General features: G+C 47.9%; 1 protein-coding gene across 6 annotated transcripts in view; it reads left to right on the forward strand.

Moving 5' to 3' along the window:
• The window catches only part of TSC22D3 (TSC22 domain family member 3), a 66,583-nt gene extending 58,356 nt beyond the window's left edge, over positions 1-8,227 (forward strand). For 4 of the 6 annotated variants that reach the window (XM_027533237.1, XM_027533241.1, XM_027533238.1 and 1 more), the window contains 2 exons: positions 5,401-5,452; positions 6,614-8,227. In XM_027533237.1, coding sequence (XP_027389038.1) covers positions 5,401-5,452; positions 6,614-6,844 — 283 coding nt within the window. In that variant the 3' untranslated portion in view covers positions 6,845-8,227. Of the gene's footprint in view, positions 1-4,303; positions 4,687-4,856; positions 5,034-5,400; positions 5,453-6,613 lie in introns of those variants that run through there. The other 2 variants (XM_027533239.1, XR_003509560.1) reach the window with 2 other exon arrangements.
• Positions 8,228-25,464: the final 17,237 nt, after the last annotated feature.

Consider the following 25,464-nt stretch of genomic DNA (forward strand, 5'->3'; position numbering starts at 1 on the left):
CTGCTGCCCTCCATCTAGAAGGTCACCCTGGAAGGGGGAGGGTCATCTGTGTCTGTTTAACCACAGAAACCCACAGCTGTAGGGCTAGGATCAGAGCCGGCAAAGGAGCCGGCTCATCAGCTGTGTGCTGGGACTGGGGGGCCTTTCAGTCCAGCCTGTCATGTAACTCACAGCACGGGAGAAAGGGAGTCGGGAAACACACACGTTGGGGTGGCTGTGCTGTTGAATCCTTAGGCCACTGTTTCCTGCCTGGGGCCCACGTCCACGGGGCACAAGGATCCTGACAGCTTCATGGATCAGCACTTTACTCAGAAAGATCAAATCAGATCACAGATACCCTCTACAGTGCACACTTCCACTCACTGCAAGGTCTGGTGCAGCTATTCTGGACAGAGGAATTTTCCAGTGTGCTCAGGGTTCAGCAGAAAGCCTTCTGGGTTCCTCCAATTTCTCCCTCTCTCCCTACTACCCGCCACATCTCCCTTATGCTTGCTGTTTGAAAATCTTCCTACAGGGACAGTTTTTATTTAGGTTGGTGGCCTTAGTTTAGCAAACCCTGGGGTCCAGGGATCCAGCCACAATTTGTAAACTGAGAGCCATGAGGCCTCACAGAAAGTGCTTCTCACTACCGGTTGGTGAACTAGAGGTGAGCAGGGGAGAGAGATCCGCTGAGTGTGGGCTGAACTTGGGACATTCTTTCCAAGTTGTTTTTTAAAACTACATCCCTGATACGAGCTTGTTTTCTTGCTCTTAGTTTCATTCTTCTAAAAGCTGAGCACAGCAGGAATGAGGGGAAAGAGTTAATTAAAGGCGTCAGTTAGTGGGGCCCTGGGGACTTTAGGTTTGACTGGATTATTATTCTGAGACTCCCTATATCATGTGGGGCGCTGTGTAGTCCATCCTGGGAGCCACCTGGTGGGAGTCATAGTTTCAGTTTTCTAGACAGAGAGGGCTTTCATTGAGGACTGCATAGCTGCCTTTTGAAATAATGCAGGTGAGCAAAGCCCTCTTATAAACCTCATTTAGACACTTTGGACGGAGAAGGCAATGGCACCCCACTCCAGTACTCTTGCCTGGAAAATCCCATGGATGGAGGAGCCTGGTGGGCTGCAGTCCATGGGGTAGCGAAGAGTCGGACATGACTGAGCGACTTCACTTTTCACTTTCATGCACTGGAGAAGGAAATGGCAACCCACTCCAGTGTTCTTGCCTGGAGAATCCCAGGGACAGGGGAGCCTGGTGGGCTGCCGTCTATGGGGTCGCACAGAGTCGGACACGACTGAAGCAACTTAGCAGCAGACACTTTGGATATTCTTCTGGTCCCACATCCTGCTAGTGTCCTAGACACTTCTAGGTGGGCCTGCCCCCACCTTTTCTTCCTCCCTCACTACTTTCCTGGCACCTCCAACACATCCACCAACTGCCTTGATTCACTCATTCAATAAACTTAACTCCCGGCCCCACTAGTAAGTGTAGTAAGAACAAACTTGGTCTCTAGGTCAGTAAGACCTGGGCTGGAGTCCCAGCTCTATAATTTATTCACTGCACCACCACCTTGGGCAAGGTAGCCTCTCAGACCCTCTGTTTCTTCATCTGTAAAAATGACAGTAACAGCGCCTACACTGCCAGGTTTGTAACTCAGCCAACACAGCATCTGGCCCATAGCCGAAGCTCAGTGTATTGGTAGCTGTTACTGTCAGCGGGTCTCAAACTGAGCTTATTTCTAATTGAAGTATAATTAATGTACAGTTACAGTACACGACTTAGTGACTGAGCAACAACAACAATGTACAGTTCAAACACAGCCTCGCTAGCAAACTTCATCTCTTTGCTTTCTCCTCCCCAAACTACCTGGAATTTTATGCCTCTCTCCCCATATAAGGGAGTTCCCATTGAAGGAGCCGGTTTTTCTCCTCTCCTATGCCCTGTTTTCCTGGTGGTGTTTTTTTCCCTCCTGACCTAGCTTATTTATCTCTCTTTTTTCTTTTCATCATCTCCCTTGGAATCTTGAGGTGGGTAGCAATAGTGAGTTTAAGAAAGATTTACAAGCAAATGAAAGGTCAGCTCAGACCCTTTCTGGACCAGGAAAGCTATGTGACACAGAAGGCAGATTAAGATATCAGGGAATTCCAGTATCAATTAAGCTCCAGATTTAAGAAGGTTTGGTTTTTTGTTGTTGTTTTTTTGCTCAGATAATGTTCCTGATGATCTATAAATACAGTCTGCACTTTGTTCCATCTACTACACGCAGCTTAGTGTGAACACCTTGTTCAGAGAGTTTGTGACCTGAGGATAACCTGATATCCTGAGATTGGGATTGTCTCCCAGCCAAACTGGGGTGAAGAAAATCACCATCCGGGGCTAGTGCAGTAGGTTTGCTTGGGTAGATCTGTTTGTCAGTCCTTTGCGAATAGAATGATCTTTGTCCATGTATTACTGCTGGTGGGGTCCAATGGAGGGCTTCCCAGGTGGTACTAGTGGTAAAGAACCCACTTGCCAATGTAGGAGACATAAGAGACGCAGGTTTGATCTGTGGGTTGGGAAGATCCCCTGGAGAAGGAAATGGAAACTCACTCCAGTATTCTTTCCCAGAAAATCCCATGGACAGAGGAGCATGGCAGGCTACATACCGTCCACGGGGTTGCAAACAGTGGGACACGACTGAAGCAACTTAGTACACACACACTATCCATTGGGAGCTTCACATCATACTAAAAAATGTTGGCTGTTCGGTGGCATAACTGCACTGGCAGCCTAGAGAAAATTAAGGCCTTCAGATGAGGCTTAACTGGGGCCTTGGCCAGGGTGTCCGTGCCAGGCACCTGGTTAGGTGAAATATCCTGAAGCAAATAATAATAACCTTTGCTGATAAGAAGCCCCTAGTACTTTTCCAATAGTGTGATTGCACTAAGTTATTTCTTTGGACCATAGCCTGAATCACAAACTGATTCATGGGTACTGGCCCTAACTTCATCCAAACTATTGTATATGTGGTGGAACCCGATGTTCTCCTTATGGTCCTGAGTTGGTGTAAATAATACTCCCAGTTGCGTCACCTGTCCCTTGTTTCTCTAGATTGCTCCATCTGTCTGCAGTTCTCCTTCTGTCCACTAGGTGGCCTCACTTAGGAAAGAGCAGGATAAAAGGACTTCGAGCCTCTGATGGTTTGGTTTCTTTTTGTTTTTTAAGATTGAGGCTAGAAAGAATAAAAATATATTTTGATGGAAACGTGTAATTTTTAGTAGGCAACAATCACCTCATCCTCCTTGTGACTTGGAATCTGTTTATGAAGTGCCCTGTAACCCTGTATATGACTGGACCCCATCACAGGGCAGATACTCTCCTAGGATGGTTTATATATAGCCTTGATTCATAATTTTGTTGTCATTAGCTGTTTCTAGGAAGGTAACAAAATCTTGTCTTTAAGGACATGAGGGACTTCCCTGGTGGTCCAGTGGTTAAGACTATGTGCTTTCAACGCAGGGGGAGTACGTTCGATCCCTGATCAGGGAACTCTAAGATCCCACCTGTTGTGTGGCATGGCCAAAAAATTTAAAAAGTATTTTCTGGCATCTTGTGGTCACTGCAGTGCCCACTCCCCTACTGGCTCCTCCCCATCCCCTCTGCCACCTGCCTGCCCCAGCTGCTCCCTTGTGCATGTTCCCCAATTCATCTGAGTTCCTAAACACTTAGAGTGTCCTCCATACAAGCACACTGGCACATGCTGAATGGCTAGTCTGTGCATGCCACAGATCTGTGCATGTGTCAGTACATGGACAGGTACATCTGAGGATGAGGTGAGTGGATAGGTACTGGGGATAGGGGCAAGCCAGTGGGCAAGCTGGCTGGGAGAGGGGACCTGCAGGTGACAAAGTCTGTGTGCAGGAGAGAGGCCAAGAAGGCAGGTGGCAGGAAGGAGTGAGGATACTGGTGGTGAGGGTGGGTATCCAGGGCAGCATCCTATGATCGCATGGCAAAGACAGGCGAGTGTGCTGGCTGACATCTGAGGAAGAGCTTTTAAAACCTGCGCCACCCTCTACCAAACGCTTCCTAGCTCCTATAATGGCATTTGTACTTCTCATTTCTCTAAGAAATCAGCTCCAGTTTGGTTTTTACCAATCTCCAGAGCCCTCTTTGGAGATGCCACTTGGCACAAGAAAGTGCTGAACTGTTTACAGGCCCAGCCTAAGGTTCAGGGAGGGGATGTGGTTTAACTGGGCCACAAAGCCTGGTACACAACTCATTTGCATGGCCCCTGACGCCATGTGACGCAGCCGGCTCCTCCTATATAAAGAAGAAGGAGCCGAAATATCTCCGAGTCTGGGTTGGACCGGCGGCCGTGGAGTTTGTGACACACTAGGTGACACCCCTCGAGTCACTTCCCTTCAACTCTGGAACGCACGCCCGGCTTTGGGTCCTCTTGGCAGCCTTCGCCCCCGTCCTAGCTCCCGGCCCAACGCGCAGAGCCCAGCCCCGCGCAGCGCGCCAAGCCACCGGCGGCCGCCCAGCCTGCCCAGCCCAGTCCAGCCCGCAGCCTGGCCAGAGCTCTCCGGCAGCCCGAGCCATGAACACCGAAATGTATCAGACCCCCATGGAGGTGGCGGTCTATCAGCTGCACAATTTCAACATCTCCTTCTTCTCTTCCCTGCTTGGAGGAGATGTGGTTTCCGTTAAGCTGGATAACAGGTAACGGCTGGCCACTGCTCCCGAGCCCGGGCGCCGGCGGCGGGGGCTGGGCTGCGAGCGGGATCTCCGAGCGAGCCTTGTGCCGGCGGCCTCCGTTCCCCGCGGTGCAGCATCCTGGGAAGGGGCGGAGGTAGGGGACGCGGGCGGGCGGGAGGGGGGGGTCACCGCCGCGCTGGGATCCGCCGTCGGAGCGTCCCTGCGGCCGCTGCGCCGTAAGAACGAGCTGCCACAGCCGGAGGCAGAGGCAGCAGGGCTGGGCGGGAGGCTGGCCGCGCGCCTTGCGCCGTTGGGGAGCAAGCCGGAAGCTTCTGAGCCGAGGAGGAATTCCTAGCTAGCTGCAGAGCTCGGTAGGTTTGCCTTGGACCTTGTGGGCCGGCGCCGTAATGGGCCGGCAGCCCGCGACTCGCTGGGCCGCGCGCCCCCATTGTTTGCATGTCGCCGAGCAGGCCACGCTGGCCCGTGCACCCCCGGACCTGCGCGCCGCTCCCCGCAGAGCTCCAGACAGCAGTGGCCGGCAGCTGGCCTGGGTGGGGAGGTGCAGCTTCCTGCAGGGGCCAGAGAGGGACCTGGGGACAAAGTGCCTGAAACTCCCGGCCAGGGCTGCGGTAGAGAGGAAGAGCTGGGGCAGAGAGAGGACCTTGTGGCCACCACTACCAGGTACTTAAGACTGTAACCAAGTGGGTAACGTGGTCGCTTTCCTTTTTGTCTTGACAGTGCCTCCGGAGCCAGTGTGGTGGCCATAGACAACAAGATCGAGCAGGCCATGGTGAGTGGCATCACTGCGTCATTGTCATTCCCAGACCTGGCTTCTGCTTATGTAACTCAGGATAGTGGTGAGGGGGTGGGTGCAAAAGCCAAGAGCATGGGGAAGCTGACAGCCTGTCTCCTCTCCCCTTAGAGGCCTTAAGTAGAGTCCCATAGGAATGGCACCTTTTAGGGCATTTCCAGTCCACACTTGCTGGGCCCTCTCCTTTCCTCCTTCTCCTCCTTCTTCTCCAATCTCAGGGCTTTACAGCCATGTCTGGCTCCCTCCTGGGCCCATGGCAGGGCAGGGAGCTCAGACACCTGCATTTGTCTACATCCCACACTTGGCAGGGGCCAGAGCTCATTGGATATAAGCACACTGCAGTGCCTCTGCAGAGCCTGGGCTGGGGTCAGGAGTTGGGAGGAGACAGGAGGCAAAGCACCCCCCACCACTGCTGCAGTCCCTTCTCCCTCTCCTTACCAGGTAGAGGTCATATTCCATCAAGCAGCCACAGTGGCTGCAGGGCTTTGGGGCAACGAGCAGTTAGCAACCACTTCATTGTGCCCCAGAGCCTAAGGACACTGTTCTCTGCCTCCAGTGCAGTCATCCAATTTCAGAGAGGATGTGGCCATGCTGGTAGCTTCCCCCAGGGCCAGTGTCCTGTCTGGCCAGGCTGCAGAGCAGCTGCAGCTCAGTATGCTGGCTTATGAGGAGTGGGAGAGGCTCCAAAATAGCCCATTTTCCTCTCTTGGTGAAGATGTGTCAAGCAGACTGACTGTAGGGGGTGCATTGCAGTGTTCCCTGGGATCAGGGCCAGCAGCGGGACCTTATGTGGAAATGGAGATAGAGCAAACCACCACCAGCCAGCGTAAGTCACACCCAAAAGGCTCCCAAGAGGCCAGCTTTGAAAGTTATTAGAAACTTATGGGGGGAGAATCCTATGTAGTTCAAAGCTGGGCTCCCAACTCAGGCGTGGCCCCAATCCCATGGCTCTTCTGAGCGTGGCTTTAGGTGCTTGGAGAAAGGGGTGGGAGGAGCAGGGCCACACAGGGCCAGCATGCTGAGGGAAGTATGGTGGTCAGTGATGTGAGAGACAGCAGGCACCCCAATGGCCAGGGCACAGTGCTGCAGAGGGGCCGCCATGGCTAACGGATGCCTCTGTCGTCATCTCCTCCGGGTCAGGATCTAGTGAAGAATCATCTGATGTATGCTGTGAGAGAGGAGGTGGAGATCCTGAAGGAGCAGATCCGGGAGCTGGTGGAGAAGAACTCCCAGCTGGAGCGGGAGAATACTCTCTTGAAGACCCTGGCGAGCCCAGAGCAGCTGGAGAAGTTCCAGTCCCGTCTGAGCCCCGAGGAGCCAGCTCCTGAAACCCCAGAAACCCCCGAGGCCCCCGGTGGTTCTGCGGTGTAAGTGGCTCTGTCCTCAGGGTGGGCAGAGCCACTAAACTTGTTCTACCTAGTTCTTTCCAGTTTGTTTTTTGGCTCCCCAAGCGTCATCTCACGTGGAGAACTTTACACCTAGCCTAGCTGGTGCCAAGAGATGTCCCAAGGACATGGCCACCTGGGTCCACTCCAGTGACAGACCCCTGACAAAGAGTAGGTCTCTAGAGGCTGAGTTGCATGGGGCCTCATCACCCCAAGCCAGTGAGCCTCTAATGCCACTGCGCCCTGTGGGCTCCCAGGGCCTGAGCAATTTAGCTGCAGCTGGCAAAGGAGGAAGGTAGTTTGAGACGGGCCGCTCCAGAAAGTCTAAGGGGTCTGTTTTTTTCATTTCCATGGACATCTTCAACAGCTTCAACCTGACAACAACTGTCCTATGAAGAAACCAGTTGTGGTTTAAGCAGAGGCAACCTCTCTCTCCTCCATTGCCTCACCAGGACAGGGCCACAGTTGGGAGAGATTGAGCCAAGTCAGCCTTCTGTTGGTGAATATGGTGTAATGCATGGCTTTGTGCACAGCCCAGTGTGCGATTATGGCTTTGGGATGACCGCTTACAAAGTTCTGTTTGGTTAGTATTGGCATAGTTTTTTCTATATAGCCATACATGCGTATATATACCCATAGGGCTAGATCTGTATCTTAGTGTAGTGATGTATACATATACACATACACCTATGTGTTGAAGGGCCTAATCAGCTTTGGAAGTATTGAGTGGTCCCTTATCTCTTAAGGCTAATTCTTAGATCTGTTCATTTACCAAGTCGATCCAGTTTGTCCTTTAGGTTAAGTAAAACTAAAGAGTAAAGGCAAGAGTACACCCGTGGCGGATTCATGTTGATGTATGGCAAAACCAATACAATATTGTAATTAGCCTCCAATTAAAATAAGTCAATTTATATTAAAAAAAGAGTAAAGGCAGGGAGGGGGCCAGCCTCTAAATGCCTTGCTGCTGCAACCTTGGCCCCATATGTCCCCTGAATACATGTGAGGTCCCCTTCTGAATGCCAAACCCACCATTCACTGGTGCTGACTACATAGAATGGGGTTGAGAGAAGATCAGCTGGGACTTTGTCATCTGAAAACTTTGTTTTGTTTTTAACGGTTGTGGAAAACTTTCAAGTGCAGAGAACGATCAGCTAGCCGGTGTCCTCTCATGGACAAGGGAGTAACTGACCCAATGATGCCTGCGTGATGTGCTCAGGGAGCTTGTCTCTAGGGAGTTCTGTGGCAGTGAACACTTCCCACTTTCTAACACCTTATCCTGATGTTATGTCTCCAGGATTTGGATTTTGATTTTTCAAATGTAGCTTGAAATTTCAATAAACTTTGCTCTTTTTTTTTTTCTAAAAATAAACCTGGTGTCCGCCTGAGCTTAAAACAGAGTGGGTGGCAGAGGCTCTAACGGTGGTTGGGGGCACTGTTTTTCTGACTCATCTGCTCATGGGCATCACCTGAGTGGCAGGCCTGTGCTACAGCCATGATCTTGCGTAACTGTCACAACACCCCCATTGTACGGATGAGGAAGCTGAGACTCAGCCCGCTGAAGTGACTTGCCGAAAGTTACACAGCTGTTACGGCAAATTGGGACCCAATCTTCCATCCATCCCTCTCTCCCACTCCTGCTTTCATATGGCAGCTTGGGAGTGAGTGGGGAGGTGACTACTAATGTACAACTTCAGCTTGAGGGGTGATTTGCAAGGAAGGGTACCCCAAGAAAGGCCCCAAAAGAAAATGGCAGGGGGTCCGTGTGAAGGAGCAAGAAGGGGGGAACCAAATAAACGCAAGTGGGCCTCTCCCCTTCTGAAACCTCATCCAGATCACTTAGTACATTTACCTTAATACCACCCACAGGAGATCACTGACACTGGAAAAGGAGCTAAGAGGGCCTCAGTGAGAAAAGGACACACAGTATATACCATGGCCCAAACCCAATTCCACTCCCCCAAGGGGAGATGCTCTCAAAGTCTGCTGCTCCACTTGTTACTGCTGAGATTTTGCTCACAAAACCCACCAGCCCCTTGGGCATGGCCAAGTCTAAGTTTCCCAACTCCATTTCCCTCCTCCGTCTGTCCTTGGAGGCATCCTTACTTACCCATCACCCTTTCCTGGGCCCCATGTCTCTGGCATCTGGGGTCCTGCCATTTCTCTGATTCTGGGCATTCACTGTCTCCTCCACTGTGTCTTTACCTGGAGCCACCATGGGCCCTAAGCCGTGGTCTAAGACCCCCAGTTTCCCAAGGGAGGGAATCACTCCTGTGTGAGTAACTCCATTCCATCTCAGCTTCCTGTAGCATATGCACCTACCTCTTTGTCACTTGAAATTTAAAGGAACTCCTTGACCTTCTTGATCCATAAACCTCAAGGGCCAAGAGGTCTTGGCTCCTTTTCTTGCACCCATCACTGACCAAATGTATTTCAAGTGGCAGGCTTCTTTCACTGTAAAGGTCACACATGTAGGCCTGTTCATTTCAAATCACTAAACCTCCTCTTCACAACCGTACCCTGCTTGCTGGTCTCTCAAATCCCAACTTCCCTTCCTACTCCTCACCTCTCAACTCATGATGCCAATTTTATTGTCTACACTTGCCCATTTGATCAATTTCCTGGCTGTTCAGACTTCACAGCTTTTGGAATGGACACAAACGTTGTATCAGGCAGCTACTCCCCCTCCCCTCATCCCTCCACCAACCCAGTTCTCCCCAGTTCCCACTTACTCCCATCCCCTCCCCATCTCACATACTGAGGGACTTTTCCACTCTTAGGCTCATCTGCAGACTTCCCATACCCTGATTTCCAGCCAAATAAGAACAAACAGACGAAAAAAGGAAACTCAGGAGATGGCCCAGCAAACATACAGCCCTCTCTGGTCATCCAGCCCTTCCCTACGAGAAAGGGGAAAAACATACCCACAGTCACACAGTGGGAAAGAGAGAACAAGTACGTTGCCCAGGCAACCATGACTAAACAGAGACAAACACTGCACCTTCTGAGGCCACAGCAGTTGCTAGACTAGATAAGAGGAACTTTGTGGCTGTTTGTCAGTCACATAGAGGAGCAGCTCTTGTTGTTTTTGTTCCACAGAAAACCAGCAGGGGTGGGGAAAGGCAAAAGAAAACATGACTCCTGAAAAGACCTTCACAGCTTGGGGCTTCCGGGCCCAGCTGGTCGGGCTGGACCCAGTACAAGGAAAAGAACCAGAAGTACCGAAGCTGTATGTTCCCCTGCCTGGACATGCCCCTTCTCCCAGGACCCTCCTACCACCATCTCATCTGATCCTCATGCAGCCTGCCGCCCCGCTCTCCACCACTACATCCATGTTTCCTGCCCTTACAAAAACAGACACTTGTGATTCACCTCCATTTCACAGATAAGAAAACTGAGGACTAGAGAGCTTGGTGCTACTCCCATGGCTCCCACTGATCCCATGGGGCCTTTGTGACATCAAGAGCCCCTTTTAAATGTGAAAACTCTTCCCCAATCTATCCCAACCCAAAAGTAGTTGAACTCTTAATATAGTCATACCTCACTTTATTGTACTTGGCAGATACTCCTTTTTTTTTAAAAAAAACAAATTAAAGGTTTCTGGCCACCCTGCATCACAAAAATCTATCAGTGCCATTTTTGCAACAGTATTTGCTCACTTTGTGTCCTTGTATGACATTTCGGTAATTCTTGCCATGTTTTCAACTTTTTCGCTATTCCTATATTTTTATGGTGATCTGTAATCTTTGATATTACTATGATTTGCTGAAGGCTCAGATGATGCTTAGCATTTTTCAGTGATAAAGTATTTTTTAATTATGGTATGTACACTGTTTTTTCTGAATGTTGAGCTTTAAGCCAACTTGAAATAGATGGGGAAACAGTGGAAACAGAGTCAGACTTTATTTTGGGGGGCTCCAAAATCACTGCAGATGGTGATTGCAGCCATGAAATTAAAAGACGCTTACTCCTTGGAAGGAAAGTTATGACCAACCTAGATGGCATATTCAAAAGCAGAGACATTACTTTGCCAACAAAGGTCCATGTAGTCAAGGCTATGGTTTTTCCAGTGGTTTTTCCATGTATGAATGTGAGAGTTGGACTGTGAAGAGAGCTGAGTGCCAAAGAATTGATGCTTTTGAACTGTGGTGTTGGAAAAGACTCTTGAGAGTCCCTTGGACTGCAAAGAGATCCAAAGAGTCCATTCTAAAGGAGACCAGTCCTGGGTGTTCTTTGGAAGGAATTATACTGAAACTGAAACTCCAGTACTTTGGCCACCTCATGGGAAGAGTTGACTCATTGGAAAAGACTCTGATGCTGGGAGGGATTGGGGGCAGGAGGAGAAGGGGATGACAGAGGATGAGATGGCTGGATGGCATCACTGACTTGATGGACATGAGTTTGAGTGAACTCCGGGAGTTGGTGATGGACAGGGAGGCCTGGCATGTTGCAATTCATGGGATCACAAAGAGTCGGACACAACCGAGCGACTGAACTGAAGTGAACTGAACGTTGTTTTTTAATGGCAACCCACTCCAGTACCCTTCCCTGGAAAATCCCATAGACAGAGGAGCCTGGTAGGCTGCAGTCTGGGGGGTTGCGAAGGTCGGACATGACTGAGCGACTTCACTTTCACTTTTCAATTTCATGCATTGGAGAAGGAAATGGCAACCCACTCCAGTGTTCTTGCCTGGAATATCCCAGGGATAGGGGAGCCTGGTGGGCTGCTGTCTATGGGGTCGCACAGAGTCGGACACGACTGAAGCGACTTAGCAATGCTACTGCACACTTAATAGACTACAATATACTGTAAACATACATTTGATATGCACTGGGAAACAAAAAAATTCACATGACTTGCTTTATTATGATATTCACTTTATGGCCACAGTCTGGAACCGAACACATGGTGTCTCCAGGGTATTATTCACTGAGATAGAGAAAGAGAATACGTAATGACAAGCAGTGACTATGAATTCAGTGGGGCTTTTAAAGGAACTTACTGTATTTGCCATACAAGTATAGAGGTGGATTTGAAAAGTAGAACAGAAATGTGGGTGGTAGATTATTTACAGACTAAGACTGCAGGGGCGCAAGACACAGGGCTCTCAGACTGGGAACCACTACAGAAGAAGGTACTTCTGGTGAGGCTCCAAAGAAAGAACCCATGGAGTGAGATGAGGAAGCAGGGCCACTGGGACCTGAGGTATAGGGAGAAGGAGTCTAGAAAGACCATAGGAAATAACCTGCACATTCTCTTTAGGGTATTTTAAAGTATGCTAACATCATCCTACTTACGCTGGAAAAATCTTGATTTCAAATCTCACCTCCTCTCCTCCTAGGTGGCTAGAAATTAATGGATGTAATTAACGCTTTGTAGGCAGCCCAGTTCCTCAGGTTGTCTCATGCAGAGCTGCTTATTGGAACCCAAATACTTAGCAATTAACCACCTCTGCCAGATCTGGCAAGGTCTGACAGAGAACTCAACCAGTTAGCTATTCCAAACAGAAGTGGTTTCCAGGGAAGAGCTCGCTGGAAGGGGCCATAATAACAATGATTAAGTAATAATAGCTAACATTTAACATGGCACTTACTTCATGTCAGGCAATATTCTAGGTTCCCTTGACACCTAGAGCTTCTTTTCATCGTCTCTGCAAACCTATGAGGATGTACCATTAAGATCTCCATTTTACAGATGAGAAAATGAGAACACTAAGGCACAGAGAGGTGAAACAATTTGTGCGAAGTGAATGGCCAAGCCACGATAGCGGGAGGGGAGATGGATGTGCTGAGAAATGGACTAGAGAGTCTCAACAGTTTTTGTAATTCCCCCTAAGTCACAAGAGGTGTTCTGGGCACGGTGCAGGTATCCTGGGGTTGGGGTAGAAAGAAGATCACTCCCAACTAGCAGAGGGGCTAACATAACATTAAAAGTGACCAATGAAGCTGGCTGGCCGGAGTGACTAGGAAAGGAGGGGAGGGAAAGAATGGGAGGCCGAGTTGGCTGGCTCCCAGCTGGTTGACTTAAGCTAGGATCTCATAGGTCTGGGGGAGCCATGGTAAACTTCTGAGCAGGGAAGTGATGTGATGCCAAAGATATTTGCAGAAGATGGGTCCTGGCAGCTGGGGAGGCTGGAGCAGAGAAAGGCTAGCTGAAGGCAGGCCAGCTGTTGCAGTAATCCAGGTGTGAGGTGATGAAGGCCAGCCGGGGCAGGAAGGGGTAGTGGAAAGGAGACAAAGGGACAAAGCCAAAAGGAGGTGAAGGGCGGTGTTTCTCCAAGTGTGGTCTACGGTCCACTCGTGTCAGGTTTGTTGGGAAGTAGATTTAAAATGCAGATTCCAGGGGACTTCCCTGGTGGTCCAGTGGTTAAGAATCCACCTTGCAAAACAGGGGACATGGGTTCAATCCCTGGTTGGGGAACTAAGATCCCACATGCCACTGGGCAACTAAGTCTGTGCGTGGCAGCTATTGAGCCATGCGCCACAACTAGAGATCCTGCCTGATGGAACGAAGATCCTGAGTGCTGCAACCAAGACCCGATGCAGCTACATAAATGAATAAATATTTTAAAAGGCAGATCCCAGGCCCTACCCCCAGACTAAAGAGGGAAGCAGGTGGGCCTTGGGAACTGATAATTCTAACAAGCTCCCCTGGTCATGCTGCAGGATGTGAAGGTTTGAGGAACCTCTGCTAAGTGAAAAATCAGCATGACCTGGTAACACAGTGAGTTGGGATGAGAAAGCAAAGTAGCCACAGGCCAAGGATGACTTGAAAGTTTTGTGTTTTCTCTTCTTCTTAACTGTGAGAAAATACATATAACATAAAAGGGACCACTGCAACCATTTTAAAATGTGCAGTCCAGTGGCATTAAGTACGTTCACACTGTTGTGTAACCGTTGTCACCATCCATCTCTAGAACTGTCTCCTCCTCCAGACTGAAGCTCTGGACCCATTAGACACCAAGTCTCCATTCCTGCCTCCCTATCCCCTCAGCCTCAGGTGATCTGAAAGTTTTGTGTCTGGAAGACTGGGGAATCCTGGAAGCCCCAAAGGAGACAGTTTTGCAGAGGAAAGATAAATTCCAATTTTGATCTCCAACGGAATTAACCATATTTACATAGGGAAAAATCCCAGAACCAGCTATGGAAAGAACTGTCAGCTTCAAGGCTACAGCACCAGATGCGGGTGTGTCCACGTGTCACAGGAGCTAGAGTGATGTGAGGGGACATGTACTCCAGGAAGTGGGTGCCAAGGAGGCCCAGCAGAAAGCCTAGAGCTGCACTTTGGAGGCTGCCCACAGTGAGGCTGGGTGAGGCAGGATGGAGGGCCAGCTGGGAAGTGTCAGAGAAAGACAAGACAGGCCCCCCAGGGAACACTGAGGTTTGTGATCTCCTCCCCATCTTTATCTTTTTGTCTATTCTTTTTGACATTTCCTTTTCAAAGTCCTTAGCACAAGCCCCACCAGCTTATAAAATTAAACAAGTCCCTCAAGGTCATTTTGGGGTAGAAGGAGGCAGTTGAGATATTAAGAGAAGAGAAGTCAGGAGTCTGGGCTGTTGTCCTGTCTTCAGCCAATAAGCTATAGGACCTTGGGCAAGGCATTGGCAGTGTTGCCAGACCTGAGCTTCCCAATCTGCTAAACAAAGCAGTTACCCAGAATCAATTCTCAGCCAGGTACCTAGTAAGTACTCTGGCCACGAAGAACCCTCTCGGTGTGAGAGTGAGATTTATACAGCTACCTCCTTGCTCTAGGCCTGTTTCCTTTCCAGCGCCCAGATTCTATTCATCCTCATATTGAGCTCTTAACAAGTTGCTGAAGAAACAGACACTTCTTAACATTTATGTTTATTAAACTTTTTATTTTATATTGGAATGTAGCTGATTGATAATATTATGATATTTTCAGATGGCAAAGGGACTCAGCCATACATATACATGTGCCCATTCTCCCCCAAACTCCCCTCTCATCCAGGCTCCCACATGACATTGAACAGAGTTCCCTGTGCTATACAATAGGTCCTTGTTGGTTATCCATGTTAAATATAGCAGTATGTATATGTCCATCCCAAACTCCCTAACTATTCCTTCCCCCCACCTTTCCTTTCCCCTCTGATAACTATGCTGCTGCTGCTGCTAAGTTGCATCAGTCATGTCCAACTCTGTGTGACCCCATAGACAGCAGCCCAGCAGTCCCTGGGATTCTCCAGGCAAGCACACTGGAGTGGGTTGCCATTTCCTTCTCCAATGCATAAAAGTGAAAAGTGAAAGTGAAGTCGCTCAGTTGTGTCCGACTCTTAGCGACCTCATGGACTGTAGCCTACCAGGCTCCCCCGTCCATGGGATTCTCCAGGCAAGAGTACTGGAGTGGGGTGCCATTGCCTTCTCCATCTGGTACCTATAAGTTCTCTAAATCTGTGAGTCTGTTTCTGTTTTGTAAATGAGTTCATTTATATAATTTCTTTTTAGATTTCACATATAAAAAATATCATATATTTGTCTTTCTGTCTGACTTACTTCACTTAGTATGACAGTCTCTAGGTCCATCCATGTTGCAGAAACAATCACTTTTAAAGGCCAATACATTGCTTCCCGACACTCCACGTGAATTTATAGAAGGAATCATTGACAATCCTTATTTCCCAGGCTTTCTCATTGCATGAATCACTTCTGGTTGCCTATATTGTGACAACACACTTACGAGTTCTTGGTCACCAAATTCACATGGCAGGAGGGAGGGCAGGTTGCACCAACGATGTCTCTGGTCGGCAGAAGGGATAGGCTCACCTTCAAAACACTTGTGACCGATGCCAATACATAGAGAGGGCAAGAAAGAAATGAAAAGGAGATGACTTAGGAGTGGGTGGGCAGAGCTGGACAGGAATTAGAAGAGGACAAATGTGGGCCCAAGGGGCATCCCCAGCCCATTAGACCTTTCTTAGCTGGGCTCCTCTGCTGTTTTGGTGGTGAACTTCCTGCTAGAGATCAACTGTCCCAACCTCCTCATTTCCCAGAGGAGGACACTGACATCCAGAGACAGAAACAGGTTTGTCCCAGCCACTCAGGCAGTCGGCAGTAGGGCTGGGACGAGCCCACAAGTTACAGATGACCCTCGTAATTACTCTAGGCCTCAGTGTTTCCATTGGGAAAATGAGGAACTGGGTCAGAGCAATGGTGTTTTGGTTTTCACAAAAAACTTAAAAAAGTTTTTTTTTGTTTATTTTTGGCTGCACTACATGGTATGTGGGATCTTAGTTCCCCAACCAGGGATCGAACTCACACCCCCTGCAGTGGAAGCACAGTCTTAACCACTGGACCACCAGGGGATTCCCAAGAGCAATAATTCTTAACTTTGGCTGCACAGTGGAATCACCCAGCAAGACTTGAATGGAATACTGTTGCCTTGAACTCTGTCCTCAGAAATGTTGATAAAACCAGATTATAACATGGATTGTAACATGGGCACTGGCACTGATCAGCTTCCCAGGGAATTCCTGGATGATCTGTGAGGTTGGTTTCAATTCTGACATCCATTCGTGCCACGCACATGGGCACCTGCTGGGTGCCAGGCCCTCAGCTATAGCCGGGCAAGAGCAGAAGTGGACACTGTGATCCTGGGGCTGGTTTCCTGTTTCTGTGTGGACAGGGTGGCTGAGACAGGCTGCTCATATTAGCAGCCTATTCACAGACAACTCTACTTTCTCCAGGCAGCCTTATGATTAATAGAGGTGATATTCTTATCTCCTGTCTGACTCATAAGTGTGTCTCTTTCGATTGATTCTGATTTTAGGCAGAAGAAAAGAGATGCTATTTATTAGCCTCTTCAAAACTCTAAACCATTCTGCTGGAGATGACGAGCAGTATACAAATAACCTTAAGGCCCCCTTCTCAGCCTCCTTTGCAGACTTGTCTTTCTTTAAATGTTGGAGCACCTCTAGGCTTGGCTCTACCCTACTCTCTCTCTGGTTGACTCTATCTATTCCAAAGGTCCTAAGTAACAACCCCATGCTGCTGCTGCTACTGCTGCTAAGTCGCTTCAGACGTGTCCGACTCTGTGTGACCCCATATGCAGCAGCCCACCAGGCTCCCCGTCCCTGGGATTCTCCAGGCAAGAACACTGGAGTTGGTTGCCATTTCCTTCTCCAATGCAGGAAAGTGAAAAGTGAAAGTGAAGTCGCTCAGTCGTGTCCGACTCTCAGCGACCCCATGGACTGCAGCCTACCAGGCTCCTCCATCCATGGGATTTGCCAGGCAAGAGTATTGGAGTGGGGTGCCATTGCCTTCTCCGAACAACCCCATGCTAGTGACTCTCAAATTTATATTACCAATCCTAAGCATTCCCCTGAGCTCCAAACTGAAATATTCTACTTTCTCCTTGACAGCCCCATATAGTATGTTTTACAAGTACATCAACATCTATGTGATCAAAATAAGTCTTGACTCCCACCTCCCCCAACATATCTGACCTCAGTGTAAAGTAGCACCACCTACACAGTTGCTCAACCAGACACTTGATCCCTCCCCACCCCCTCAGCACCCGCATCTAATCCATCACCCAACGTGGGCCACTCTGCCTCCAAAACACACCCTGAATCCCTCCACTTCTTTCCAGCCCCATCACTGTTCCCCGGTCTAAACCATCCTCATCTCTCACATGGGGACCGTCTCACACATGGGTCTCCCTGCTTGCATGCTGGCCTTTGTGCAATTCCCCACAGCAGCCAGAGTGACTTTCTTAATGCAAAACTAGATCCTGGTGTTCCTTTACTTTAAGCTTATCAAAGGCTTATCGTTGTGCTTAGAATAAAGTCCAAACTCCTTCTCGCAGACTACAAGTGCCCACGTGATCCCACCTGTGCCGACCTCTCCAGCCTTTATGTGTGTCACTCCCCTGCTTTTACCAAGCTCCAACTCCCTTTCATTCCTGGAACACACCTCAGAGCATTTGTGCATGTGGTTCCCTCAGTCCAGATGATCCCACTAGCTCTGCCATCCAATTCTCTTTATGGCTGTTTGTCCTTTTTAAAAAAAAAAAAAATTAACTTATTTAATTGTTGGCTGTGCGAGGTCTTCATTGTTGCTACACAGCCCCTTCTCTAGTTGCAGTGAGCTGGGGCTATTCTCCATTACAGTGTGTGGGCTTCTCATTGCAGTGGCTTCTCTTGCTGCGGAGCACAGGATCTAGGGCATGTGAGCTTGGCAGTTGTGGCTCCTGGGCTCTAGAGCACAGGCTCAGTAGTTGTGGCACATGAACTTAGTTGCTCCATAGCATGTGGAATCTTCCAGCACTGGGGATCAAACCCGTGTCCCTTGCATTGGCATGTGGATCCTTTACCTCTGAGCCACCAGGGAAGCCCATAGCTCTTTGTTCTTGTCCTTTGGCTGTCTCCCTTCCTGACAGGTTTCACTCCTAACCTTGTCCACAGGAGTTTTCCCCATTTTTATTTCTTTCCTTGCTCTTATTCCGAATGGTAATGAGCAGTTCACATACATATATATTTTTTTGGTTGCGCCACTTGGCAAGTGGGATCTTACTTCCCCAATTAGGGACCACACCTGTGCTCCCTGCATTGAGGGCATGGAGTCTTAACCACTGGACAACTAGGGCCATCCTTACTTCACATATTTTTGTTTGTTGTTTCTGGCTCACTGCACTGAAGCTCCCTGATGGAAGGACCCACACTGGTTTTGCTCACCACTACCTCCCGTGACCTGACACATGTTGATCAATAAAATATATATATATATGGAGGACTTCCCTGGTGGTCCAGTGGTTAAGACTCCATGCTCCCAGTGCAGGGAACATGGGTTTGATCCCTGGTAGGAGAACTAGATCCCATATGCCTCGGGGCACCTAAGCCAGTGAGCTGCAACTACTGAGCCCACGAGCCCATTCTCTGCAACAAGAAAATCCACCACAATGCCCATGCATTGCAACTAGAGAAAGCTCACATGCAGCAATGAAGACCCGGTGTGGCCAAAAATAAATAAGTAAATACAAATTATGAGAGTTTCAGATGTTGTAGCGGGTAATGGTGAGTTAGGGAAGAAACTGTGGATGGGGCCAAGGCGGGAACTTTCCCAAAGTTTTTCAAATCACACAAGTAAATTGAGCTGTTGATTATGTCAATTATGAAAACAACAAGCTCTTTATTCTTTCAACGATTTTTACTTGGGCCTTTCCTATGTGTCAGGCACTGGCTGAGGTACTGAGGATATTGTGACAAATCTGAGAGTATGGTGTGGGTTCTCATGGGATTTGCTCATAAGGGAAATTGCATACAGCCTAGTTGTATTCCCATACCTCTTTCCTAGGGAAATTCCCTCTGTTATCCCTTAAGTTAGTCTAAATGCTCACTTTTCTCCACATCCACATTTTCACCTATAAAACTTCACCCCATTACCTAGAGCTACTTGTCAAACTCCAGTCTCATGTTAGGGAGAGGCTATACTATTAGTTAGGATTAGCTCTGGTTGCAATAATGGAAAAAATGATGATAGTTGCTTGAATAGATGTTCATTTATCTCTCCCATAAGAAAAGTCTGAAGGTAGGCAGTCCAAGGTTGATGAGTGACTCTATAACGTCACCAGAGACCCAAGTTTCTTCCAAGTTGCTGCTCTACTAGATATACAGCATGCTGCTTCATTGTTGACAATGGCTGTTCACCCTCCAGCCATTGCAAAAAGTCACTGCTTCCTTCTGAGGAAGCTTCCCAGAAATACAGTGTACTTCTGCTTACATCTCATTGGCCAGATCTTAGTCTGGCTACTCCTCCTAAGGGAGGCTTCTTTTAAGCTGTGTGCATGGCCACCCCCAAAGAAATTTAAGTTTCTGTTTTTGTGAGACCTTTTATTTTAAACTGCCTAAGTTATCTACTGCCATGATAACACTGCATAGCAAACAACCATCAGAATCAGAAACAGAAAACAATACATATTTATTTGGCTCATGAGTCTGTAGGGTTCAGCTGATTTGGACTGAGCTCATTTTCTTTCAATCATACTCACTCATGTGCCTTGATCTTTTCCTAGAACCAGCTGTGGTTTCATTGACTTTTTTTCTATTTTTCTGTACTCTCTATTTTATTTCCATATTTGCTTTTATATTTTCTTCTGCTTACTTTAACTGGTTGTTTTTGTAGTTCTTAAGATGAAAGATGAGGTTATTGACTTAAAATATTTATTTGAAATATAGATGTTTCAGTTCAGTTTCAGTTTAGTCGCTCAGTCGTGTCTGACTCTTTGCGACCCCATGGACTGCAGCTCTCCAGGCCTCCCTGTCCATCACCAACTTCCAGAGTCTACCCAAACTCATGTCCATCGAGTCGGTGATGCCATCCAACCATCTCATCCTCTGTCGTCCCCTTCTCCTCCTGCCCTCAATCTTTCCCAGCATCAGTGTCTTTTCCAATGAATCACCTCTTTGCATCAGGTGGCCCAAGTATTGGAATTTCAGCTTCAACATCAGTCCTTCCAGTGAACACCCAGGACGGATCTCCTTTAGAATGGACTGGTTGGATCTCCTTGCAGTCCAAAGGACTCTCAAGAGTCTTCTCCAACACCACAGTTCAAAAGCATCAATTCTTCTGCGCTCAGCTTTCTTTATAGTCCAACTCTCACATCCATACAGGACTACTGGAAATATCATAGCCTTGACTAGACGGACCTTTGTTGGCAAAGCAATGTGTCAGCTTTTTAATATGCTGTCTGCTGCTGCTAAGTCGCTTCAGTCGTGTCCGACTCTGTGAGACCCCATAGATGGCAGCCCACCAGGGTCCCCCGTCCCTGGGATTCTCCAGGCAAGAACACTGAAGTGGGTTGCCATTTCCTTCTCCAATGCATGAAAGTGGAAAGTGAAAGTGAAGTCGCTCAGTCGTGTCTGACTCTTAGCAACCCTATGGACTGCAGCCTACCAGCCTCCTCCGTCCATGGGATTTTCCAGGCAAGAGTACTGGAGTGGGTTGCCATTGCCTTCTCCAATATGCTGTCTAGGTGGGTCATAACTTTCCTTCCAAGGAGTAAGCGTCTTTTAATTTCATGGTTGCAGTCACCATCTGCAGTGATTTTGGAGCCCAAAAAATAAAGTCAGCCACTGTTTCCACTGTTTCCCCACCTATTTGCCATGAAGTGATGGGACCGGATGCGATGTTTACAGCTATACATTTTCTTCTTAGCACCACTTAAGCAGTATAAGTTTGGTACCTAGTGGCTTCTTTTTATTCATCTCAAAGTATTTAAAAATTTTTTGTGATTTAATTTTTAACAGTGTTTAATTTGGTGTTGTGTGATGTGCACATACTTTTTCATTTTTGTGGAGTTTTTTTAATTGAAATATAGTTGGGTAGCAGTATTATATTAGTTTCAGGTATAAAACAAGGTGATTCAATGTTTTTATAAATTATACTCCATTTAAAGTTATAAAATAATGGTTGAGGGGCTTCCCTGGTGGTCCAGTGGTTGAGAATTCACCTTGCAATCAATGTAGGGGACACCGGTTTGATCCCTGGTCTGGGAAGATCCCACATGCCTTGGGGCAACTAAGCTCGTGTGCCACAATTACTGAGCCCATGTGCTGCAAGTGCTGAAGCCCGAGTGCCTAGAGCCTGTGCTCCACAACAAGAGTAGCCCCCACTCGCTGCAACGAGAGAAAGCCCTGGTACAGCAACGCTGACCCCTGGCAGCCAAAAATAAATAAACATTTTTAAAAGATGTGTTTTTAACAAATAAAATAATGATTGGGACTTCCTTGGTGTCCAGTGGTTAAACTCTGGTCTTCCAATACAGGGGGCACAGGTTCCATCCCTGGTCAGAGAAGTTCTGCGTGGTACAGGGTGCAGCAAAAAAATAAAAGAAATAAAAGAAAGTAATGGTTATATTTTTCTATGCTGTACAATCTAAAGATGTTGCTTCTCTATTTTATACACAGTAGCTTGAATGTCTTAATCCCCTACCCCTATTTTGCCACCCCCACCCGCCCGGTTACCTCTTCCCATGGTAATCAGGAAGAGAAGAACAGATGTTGGAGTAAACAACCAGAAGTTTCTTCTTCAGGGGTTTGGATATATTGAGAGGTGAGAAGGAGGGAGAAGAAGAAAAGAGAAAGAAAGCATAGCAAACTGTATCATAAACGGGCCTATGGCCGCTGACTTCTGCATAAGAGGATGTGCCTACTCCAGTGGGCCAAAGCTGGCTTGCAGGTGAGATCTGTGCCCTGGGAACCAAATGAGCAGAGCAACCCTTGGGGGCGTAGTGTCTCTGCTGCTGCAAAACTCTTTTCCCAGAATTTTCCAGCCGAGAATTTTCAGGCCTTAGAAGCTGACTGAAGAGGCCTCTCGTTGGAGAGATTCCAGAAACTATATCCTCTTAAATGTCTGTGGAAGCAAACGGGATAGTAATATGTGAAATACGTGGCTCCAGGTCAAAATCTGGGGCTTCCCTTGTAGCTCAGCTGGTAAAGAATCCACCTGCAATGCAGGAGACCCCGGTTCAATTCCTGGGTCGGGAAGATCCACTGGAGAAGGGATAGGCTACCCACTCCAGTATTCTTGGGCTTCCCTGGTGGCCTAGCTGGTAAAGAATCTGCCTGCAATGTGGGAGACCTGGGTTTGATCCGTGGGTTGGGAAGATCCCTTGGAGAAGAGAATGGCTACTCACTCCAATATTCTGGCCTGGAGAATTCCATGGATTGTACATCCATGAGGTTGCAGAGTCTGACATGACTGAGCAACTTTCACTTTCAATAGGTCAAAATCTGGGACACCAATAGTCAAAGTCAGAATTCCAGAAAAGATCCTCTTACTTTTAGGTGAATATAAAGGGAACATCAGCACACAATCTTCAGATCTTGGGACTGCAAGGGGTCTTGCAAATCACCCAGTCCATCCACATCCCACCAATCGTCACCGTCTTCCACCCTCCAAAACCTCACAGTCAAGACACTAAATTCCCTGGTGGTCCAGTAGTTAGGATTCCAAACTTCCACTGAAGGGGACAAGGGTTCTATTCCTGGTTGGGGAATGAAGATCCTGCATGCTGTGTAGGGGCAGGGAAGACAGGCTGCATGGAGAAGACATGCATTTGAGGGAATTATTTTCTATGGGATTGTAGCTTTTTGCAATGCTAAAAGATTTTTGTGGGTAAAAATTACCCAATCACACCTAGTTCCCCAAACCTAGGAATACAGGATCTGTTTCAACAGTCTTCACATTTGCTGAAGAGCGGTTGCTGACCTTATGAAGAATAACAGACGATTCCGTGTCCCTGAAGGACCAGCTTGCTCCCTCAATTCCCTTCTCCTCACTCCAAAGGCATCCATGTCATCTTAGCAGCTTCTGCCTTGCAAGAAGGAATGGGTTTGTTTTGCTTTTAGCAAAAAGCAAGGGACCCTTTAGAACTTTGATCCTTCGGGCTCCCAATTGAATTCTTCTACAAGAGTTTCCTTGGAAGGTCCCACAGGTTAATGACTTAAGATTCTCCCTATCAAGCCCATAAAATGGGCCACTGGGGAATGGCTGGGGAATGCTGAGGAAACTAGGACTTGAAGAAAATATTGCTCCTGCCTCTGGCCAAGCTATGGAAGTCTGTCACCTGACCCTGCCCATCCAGCAAGCAAGATTCCTCAGGCAAAACATAACTCCTGCCCCTCCCACGAATGCTGAACATTCTGTTTTTTGCCCTGAGGAAGAAACTGGTAAAAACTGCCTTATCTTCTCCCCGTGGCACACCCTCTTCCTTGCAAAACCATGGAATTGGGTGACATTATCTGAGTCTGTGTGGTTTAGCAGGGCTCAATATCAAGCTTTAAATTGTTTTCAGATACACATTGGAGTGCAGCCTGTGTTCTCCTGGGTGACGTGAAGGGAAGCCACTGAGCTCCAAATTTCAGCAAGCTGTTTTTCCATACACTTCTGATCATCTTAACTCAAGTGACCTATTTCCGTTCCTGTCCTAGGCAGGCATGAAGCTCTCTTAGAAGTACATAAACTAGTTCAGACAGGCATGCCCATTAGGGCATGGGAAAGGGAAAGTTCCCAGAAATTTCTGCCATCAAATTACGAAGGCTAACCCCCTCCTTTAGTAGATTCAGTCAGTCATCCATTGCTTCATTCAATAAATATTAATAGAGAACCTATTGTGTGCTGAGCTCTCTGACAGATGAGGTTCCTGATCTCCTGGAGCCTACATTCTAGCAGAGGGAAACAGACAATCAAGAAACAAACAAGGACTTCTCCAGTGGTCCAGTGGTTAAGACTCCACACTCCCAATACAGGGGACATGGGTTCAGTCTCTGGTCAAGGAAGATCCCGCATGCTGCACAGCCATAACAAAGAGGCAAACAAACAACAGCAGCATCAGGTAGTGAGGAACTGAGGCTACAAGACAGGAAGAGACTTGCCCAACATTGTATTGTCCATGTCTTCTCTCTGTCTCTCAGTTTTTCATTGAATATATTTTGAGTGTCAAGTATCTTCTATGTGCCAGGCACAGTGCTAGACAATGAAGATACAAGATAAATAGGACAGACAGGGTTCCTGTCCTTACAGAGTTTATAGTATAATCAGGGAGTGTGTGCGTGCTGAGTCATGTCCAACTCTTTGCTACCCCAGGGACTGTAGCCCGCCAGGCTCCTCTGTCCATGGGATTGACCAGGCAAGAACACTGGAGTGGGTTGCCATTTCCTCCTCCAAGGGATCTTCCCAACTCAGGGATTGAACCCACGTCTCCTGCGTCTCTATAAATAAACACAAAGAAAACCAGAGAAACTTACAGTTTCTAGTCCAGTATGTAAGGAAGCCCTGGTAGCTCAGTGGTAAAGAATTCGCCAGCAATATGGGAGAAGCGGGTTTGATCCCTGGGTTGGGAAGATCCCCTGAAAAAGGAAATGGCAACCCACTGCAGTATTCTTGCCTGGGAAATCCCATGGACAGAAGAGCCTGGAGGGCTACAGTCCATGGGGTTGCAAAGTTGGACACAGCTTAGTGACTAAATGACAAAAAAAAAAAAAAAACATGTAAGGAGTTGAAAAGTCAGCACTCCATTGAACAACAAATAAAAAGCTTAGATTCATAAGAGAAGTGAGGTCACTGAGTAAACTGTTGCCCTCCAAACTGGAGAGACAGACAAGGAGATACAGACTCACAACTTAGAGCAGAAAGCTCCACCGAAACCAGTACTGGAGTAGGAAAATCTGAACGTAATTAAGGAATTGCAGGTTACTCAGTGTGGACAAGCTGTGATTTTAAAATTCTAGAGGACCCAGTCCACAGGGAGGCCATAATACTTTTGTTAACTTTGTATCCAGGAGCTCAACCAGGTCCTTAGAGTGAATATTGGAAAACAAAAACTTCCTGTGCTTTAGGCAGAGGGGAAGCAAAAAGCAATCATTTTGAAATACACCAGATCATTCTGCACTTCTTCAAATGATCTGCCTTCTGGAGAAGCCAATTAACCAATGCCTAACCTTCTGGGGTTTTATCAGAGCCTAACTGACCCAGGAGAAGGAAGTAGTCAATTCCAGCCAATTCTAACCATCTTGTTCCATCAAAGCTGGAGGAAAAACTGAGATGCACTGGTGGTGTTCAAAGTCGAGGGGCACAACATCATGGACTGA

This window comes from Bos indicus x Bos taurus, chromosome X (assembly GCF_003369695.1).
Source record: "Bos indicus x Bos taurus breed Angus x Brahman F1 hybrid chromosome X, Bos_hybrid_MaternalHap_v2.0, whole genome shotgun sequence".
Lineage (NCBI taxonomy): Eukaryota > Metazoa > Chordata > Mammalia > Artiodactyla > Bovidae > Bos > Bos indicus x Bos taurus.